We start from the raw sequence: 6,685 nt of genomic DNA on the forward strand, positions 1-6,685 counted from the left end.
TTCAAACTCATCCATCTTTAATTGGACGTCGTCGATGACCAATTCATATTTTGCTCTAGGCCGAAAGTAGTAAGATATTTCAAATTTTCACTCCTAGGAAAAACATGCATGCTGGCTTAACACGCCTCATCCGACGAGCTTTACATATATGTTAAGAGTTTGTGAGGATCACATCTAGGTTTTAGCTTTCTACTTCCCTCAACCCTGCTTAGTTTATGGGAAATGAAATGGTATTTTCTCTATATATCATGAAATATTAATTAATTTTCTTGATAACTATGTCACCCATCGGAGTTTGAGCATAGCTCGTTGTATATGGTACTACTAGACATGTGAGCATATATGTTCATTTATAACTAACTATTTGGGAACCTACTAAATATGATAACTATCAATTAAGAAAACCCTAGCCCTGGATCTTATAGACCATCAAAAAAGATAGAGACACTAGTTCTATATAAAAAAAAGCAAAACATCCGATCGTCGATCTGACGGACCATCTTTTTATTAGTAGATTGCAACCATTAGATACATAATTGTATCTAGACATGCCGTGTTTGTTAGATCTACATAACAAACTCGCTAATAGTAGAATATGTTTGACCACCATAACCGTACCTAAACAGACCACATCCATCGATTGCATCCAAACATATCATAACCCATTAGATCTACATAATTTAATGTGAACATATCATAACACATTAATACATAATCATATCAAACCTATCACATCTAGATCTACATACGATTTTCAAAAAATCAATCTAAATAGCCTATACATAAAAAAACTGCATTTGTTAGATCTTCATAACTGTACTTAGACAAAATTAATCAACTAATAGATCTTCATAACTATGGCTAAGTAAATAACAACCAATATATCACCGCAGTTGCATTAAGATATATCTCCAATGAAAATTATTTCTAAGTATCCATGTTAATTACTAGTGTGACTATACAGACAGAGAACTACAGACCTACATTAGCGAGTACAAGACGGAAGATCTAGCGGGCGGGCGTGCGAAATGCAGGTTTGTTTTATTGGTGTGCTCACAATTCCACACCGAATTGTTGTTTACTGAGAGAAAAAAGAATCGACCCTGTCAGTTTGTTCATAGATAAATGTTTCATAATTCTTTTTGGTTATTTCTTATATATAAAATAAATGTCCAAGGCACAAATACTGTGTATTTTGCGTTCAGTGGTGTAATTAGGAGGCAAAAATGTCTGGCGAATACTCAACCTACTAGAGATGATGCACTTGGATTTGCGAGGGCCACCATGCTGGCTACATTCAAGAATGCATGTGACGCACACTAACCATAATCTCTTCTAGGATTATATTTCCAAATCAAGTCATTGATATGTGCATGTTTTACATTCATTTTCTATACCTTAAAATTCACTAATGTTTCGTTCAAATGTGGAAATTTCAGAGGACATTGGACTGTCTCTCTAAGTGGGTGTTGTAGTGCTCCTGCCAGCCAAATCAGTCACACAAGATGCTAGCTTCTCCTAGGGATCAACACTCGATCTCGTGTGGCAGCTTGACTGGTTGTATACGTGCAACTCACCTTTGTATATACGAACTAGCTGTTAAACTCAAGATCTCGCTGGCGCTCACAGTAACACAATAGACATTAATCAGGGATTACAAAAAATGTACACTCATGGAATATATATTTGAATCACTTGAAGAAGCTCAGCAAGCAAAGATAGAACAATAGAACTGGGAAAACAAGAAATCGAAACTTCGCGCCTTTCGAACGAATGAAAGTAAATTACCAAACGTTCTTTCTGGTCAAGGAATTTCATGAGAAAAAACTCAACTGAAAGAAGAACGTATGAATCCAACACACGCAGAGCTTGAAACAGGCAAGCATAGAAGCAGTTTCACAAGTACATATGTACCAGGAAAGAAAACCTTGGCATACCGAAACAGCGCGGATGTGCGAGGTCAACTAGCAAATCAGGGTGAGGAACTGGGCCGTGATCAAGAACACATGAGCAGATCGATCATAGCCTGAGAGCCAAGTCCACATCGTCGGCGGCGCCGTGCTCCGACGATGTCCTGCCACGCTCGCAGGCCTTCCCAACAGCGGCTGACTTCCACGGCTCGGTCCTTCTCGCCTTTCCATCCGCAGACCGGAAATCGCCGCCGCCTCTGCCGCCATACCCCGTCTGGCCCTCATCCTCCACTGCAGTAGGCGCACCGGCACCGTGCGTGCGCGCTGCGGCGGCAATCAGCCGCCGGCGCTTGGCCATGCTGCGCTCGTGCTTGTGCGCGTTCTGGTGGCCGCCGAGCGCCTGCGAGCTGCGGAACTTACGGTCGCAGTGCGCGCAGAGGAAGAAGCCCTCGTCGGGACCGGGTGCAGCCGGGATGGGGAGGGTGAGTTCAAGGTTGAGCTCATCCTGCTCGCCGGTCGGCTGTTCCATTCTAGTTATGGACTTCTATCGCCTATGAGGCTGAAAGGTAGAGGGGCAGAGTAGAGAGTCGACCAGAACTTATTAGCTTGCTAAGCAAAGGATTAAATACACGGCTAGCACTGCGCAGAGAACGGTTGTTGCACAATTCAGCGGAGTCACGTGTGCGTTAATTTGCTTCTTCTTTTTTTGCTGGGGTTGGGCGTTAATTTGCTAACGGCTGTGGGCCTGTGGCAACGGAAGAGCACTTAAACATATGGGATGTCGGGGCCAGGCCTAATGCCAAAGTCTTTTTTAGCGACATCGGTACCCTCATGGTCGCCGGCACCCTTCCTCTCCGAGCCCAGCTCCTCACCTGGACGGCCCCCGGCCTCGCGGCCGAGGCCGCGAACAACAGCGGCGCCGCCTGCTCCTGATCTGGGAGCGCAAGTCGCCTGGAAGCCGGGTCAATCTCCACGCACAGCTGGCCGTCGCCGGCTCGCCCGTACGCCCTGTGGGGAATGCAAGTCCCACATGCGCGCCGTCCGGTCGTTGCAGCGGGACGCCGTCATGGCGCCATCCCGCTAACCCCGGTGCCGATCCCGACCGAGTCAGTGCCCACTGGATGTCATATCCGGCGACCTGGACCAGGATTTTCTCATCTCCGGCGACCGCACGCGGATCACGCTATCGCCATCGATATGCACAAGGTTGGTTCTGGCTCATCCATCCTTGATTTCTCCCTGGTCCATGATTTTTTTGTGTTCCATGCGGGCTTCACCCCTAGTCGCTTCCCTTGTTTAATCGATTTGTTGAGCCTGTTCTACTACTTGTGCTGGATTTCCATCCTGATGCACCGTGTACTAGTTGATGTTACTGAAATTTTTAGGAACAATGACAACACGTACTAGTCCATGATATTTTTCAGGAACATTTCAAGAACTATTTGTTACTGGAATGGATCAGCTACTGAAACTGAAATACGAGTTATTGAAATGATCTGTGCACTTCACACCTGCCGTTTTCCTTTCAATTTGAAACTGAAACATGCAATTCACACCCTTTTTATTTATTTGAAATATATGATTCATTTATATATATTGAGACGGACATAGTATTAGTTACTGAAACATTTGCCACTTGAATTTGAAATAGATTTTTACCTTTTTCTGGATTTAATATGATTGTTTACTAAAATGAGATATTTCTGTTTGAAAACAGTGAGTTGTCATATTGAAATTGGAATGCGTCTGCTTCTGTTATTGAAATGTACCGCAATCAAAATATTTTTGTTGTGAAATTGGAATATTTTTGTTGGGATATTGAAATTTGAAATATGTGTTGTGTAATATTGGAATTTGTACTATGTCAGCATTGAAGTTGAATTTGTTATATTGAAATTTGCAATATGTGATTTGTGATGCTGAAAAGAGAAATATGGTGGCATTCAGGTTGACCTTGTGTCACTGGAATCATCACTCGTCATATTAAATTTCTGATGTGTGGTTTCAATTCCGGTACTTGATTTTGTAATATGTGATTTGTGATGTTGAAATTGTAATATGGTGGTATTGAAGTTGAATTTGCGACACTGAAATCACCACTTGTCATTTTGAACTTTGTTATGTGTAATACTGGATTTTTTTATTTGTGATATTGATACTGAAATAAATTTTTTGTTTTTACAAATTGTGATATTGAAAGTTGTTATGGTGCTGCTCGAAGGAGGGCGCGAGAGGGCCGGCCGGGGGCCTTTCTGCCCATGGCCGGGCAAGAGGGAAGGGATTTCCTTCTTAATTCTTGCTTGATTAGATTGATACATCTCCTCTCTTTATATAGAGACGTTTACTTGACTCCCAAGCAAGGCTTACTTGACCCCTAAGCAAGCGACCCTTATCTCTAATTAACCCTAAGACTAACGGGCCCATTAGGCCCATTACGTACTCTAACACTACACCCCACTTGGACATGCAGCTTGTTCTCGAACTGCAGCCTAACCAACTTATAACCATGACTCGACGCAACACAAACCTAACACCTAAAAACAAGCCTTTTACATCTCGGCTTGTGTTATTACTCTCAACCTGAAATAGACTGGGACACTTTATTTTGGACGTGTACGTGTACAGCCACCTGGATCCCATGGACACCACCTGGACAAAAGGAGTGCATGTGTATGGCTGTTGATCTGCACTTCACATGGAGGAGTGGAGGGCTTGCGATGGAGAATGTCGAGGAGAGGTGCGCCCCCCCAACCGCCGATGTCGCAGACTTTGAGGTCACTGCCCACGGGGAAACAGCATGCCCGCCGCCTGTGGAGGAAACCGCATGCCTAAAATTCCCGACGCAGCGGACGAGATCGAGGTCCTTTGCGCAGCGAAGGGCAACTTGGAGGAGCGGCAGCTGCACACCACGCATCTCCCGCACACACCGACGCACTAGGAGGCCGCGCGCAGCAGCCTGCAGCCTCACCGCCGCCGACACGTGGCGGGTAGTGATCCAAGACGGAAGCGGTGACGGCGACGGCAGGGACTTGATCTGCTGGATGTGGACGCCCTGGGATGGCGGCGACGCTGATGGGAACGAGGTCGTTGCATTCCCGTCGTAGGGCATCCCATACTGGGCGGCGGAGCTGACCAGCGGTGGCTGCTGCAGTTGCAGCGGCTGCTGCATTGTCGCGCCGGGCAGCGGCAACGGTTGCTGCGGCGGAGCGCCGGGCGCGGCGGAGGCCGCCAGGAGCGGCGGCTGCCACTGCAGCCAGGGCTGGGCGGTGGTGGCGATGGATGGCAGCTGCAACGGCTGCTGGAGCGGCCCGACGAGCGTGGCGAAGACCGCCTGGTGCGGCGGCTGCCACGGCAGCCACGGCGGCGCGGGGGCGGCTATGGGCGGCGCAACCGAGTGCGGCCCGTAAGACCCGGCCAAGAACAGGTGGATCTCCTGGACCACCTGGGTTAGGTCCCACAGCACCCCGGACACCTCCTCTCAGGTGAGGACAGTGGGGGCGGGCGCGACAGAGGATCCCGAGCGGGAAGGAGCGGGGTGACGGTCGTGGTGGTCGCCGGAGGCGACAAGGTGACCGGCAGCGGAAGAGACGAGCTTGGCGGCGATCAAGACATGATCGAACCGAAGCTAGCTGATACCAAATTGTTATGGTGCTGCTCGAAGGAGGGCGCGAGAGGGCCGGCCGGGGGCCTTTCTGCCCACGGCCGGGCAAGAGGGAAGGGATTTCCTTCTTAATTCTTGCTTGATTAGATTGATACATCTCCTCTCTTTATATAGAGAGGTTTACTTGACTCCCAAGAAAGGCTTACTTGACCCCTAAGCAAGCGACCCTTATCTCTAATTAACCCTAAGACTAACGGGCCCATTAGGTCCATTACGTACTTTAACAGAAGTTATGAGATGTGATATTAAGATAGAATTTGTAGTAATTGAAATACGACCATAAAGAATGACTTACAAATATATCCAATATTAGTCTTATTTGAAAGGATTTGTTCTACGGAGTTCAAAAAATATAAAAAGTTCCAAAATGAAATTATGATTTGTGAGATATGGACCATTAAAAACACACTAAGATGAATAATGCTAACAATTATATGGGTTGGGGATGGACAACGGAAGAGTTATGCAGGCGCCTGTCCTTTTCTCTGCCATAAATATGATGGGCCTTTTGATGTGATTTAAAATTGCTATACATCTGATAGGCAAAGCAAATACAGGAATATCCCATGCACATGAGTCCAAAATTGCACAGATCTAGAAGCAAATGAGTGGTGGATGTTTGCCGAGTACATACCGCTGCCGGTAAAAAAATGCAATTCGTTTGCTTATGCTTATGCATTCTGGGCAAGTTATGTTAAGCCTCCATCGCTATACCATACTTTTTCAATTGGGATAATCGTATTCATACCATTAGTTGTGTCCCACTCGGCTGATTTGTCCTTAGTTTTTGAAAATTCTCAGTTTTGCCCAAGTCCGTTTGCTCCTCTTATGTCTGCCCTCCCGTCACGTTTCCGTCCAGTTAGTGCCGTTTGACCATGTGTTCACCGTCTTTGGACTTTTCTTTGGACCATTTTGCCCCTGCTTTCTCACTCTGATCTGCCGCCGCTCGATGTCGCACGACGCCGCCACCATGCCATGGAGCCGCCCCCGATGCCGTTCCTCGTCGCCTCCCCAACCCCATCATCGGACCGCCCCACCCCGCCTCTCCATCACCGGTCAACGTCGAGCCTCGCCGACCCCCGATCTCCTGCAAACGGGGGTGAGGACCCCCCCC

General features: G+C 47.1%; 1 protein-coding gene across 1 annotated transcript; it reads right to left on the minus strand.

The window, feature by feature from the left end:
• Positions 1-1,704: 1,704 nt before the first annotated feature.
• LOC119294052 (zinc finger protein 2-like) lies at positions 1,705-2,439 on the minus strand. Its single transcript, XM_037572328.1, has one exon. The coding sequence runs from the start codon at positions 2,437-2,439 to the stop codon at positions 2,020-2,022; it is 420 nt and encodes a 139-aa protein (XP_037428225.1). The 3' UTR covers positions 1,705-2,019.
• Between the last annotated feature and the right edge of the window lie 4,246 nt (positions 2,440-6,685).

The sequence above is a fragment of the Triticum dicoccoides genome, chromosome 4B (assembly GCF_002162155.2).
Source record: "Triticum dicoccoides isolate Atlit2015 ecotype Zavitan chromosome 4B, WEW_v2.0, whole genome shotgun sequence".
NCBI lineage: Eukaryota > Viridiplantae > Streptophyta > Magnoliopsida > Poales > Poaceae > Triticum > Triticum dicoccoides.

Bases quoted from the DNA above. Each gene is read 5' to 3' on its own strand.
- LOC119294052 (XM_037572328.1), bottom strand. From the start codon at position 2,439: ATGGAACAGCCGACCGGCGAGCAGGATGAGCTCAACCTTGAACTCACC.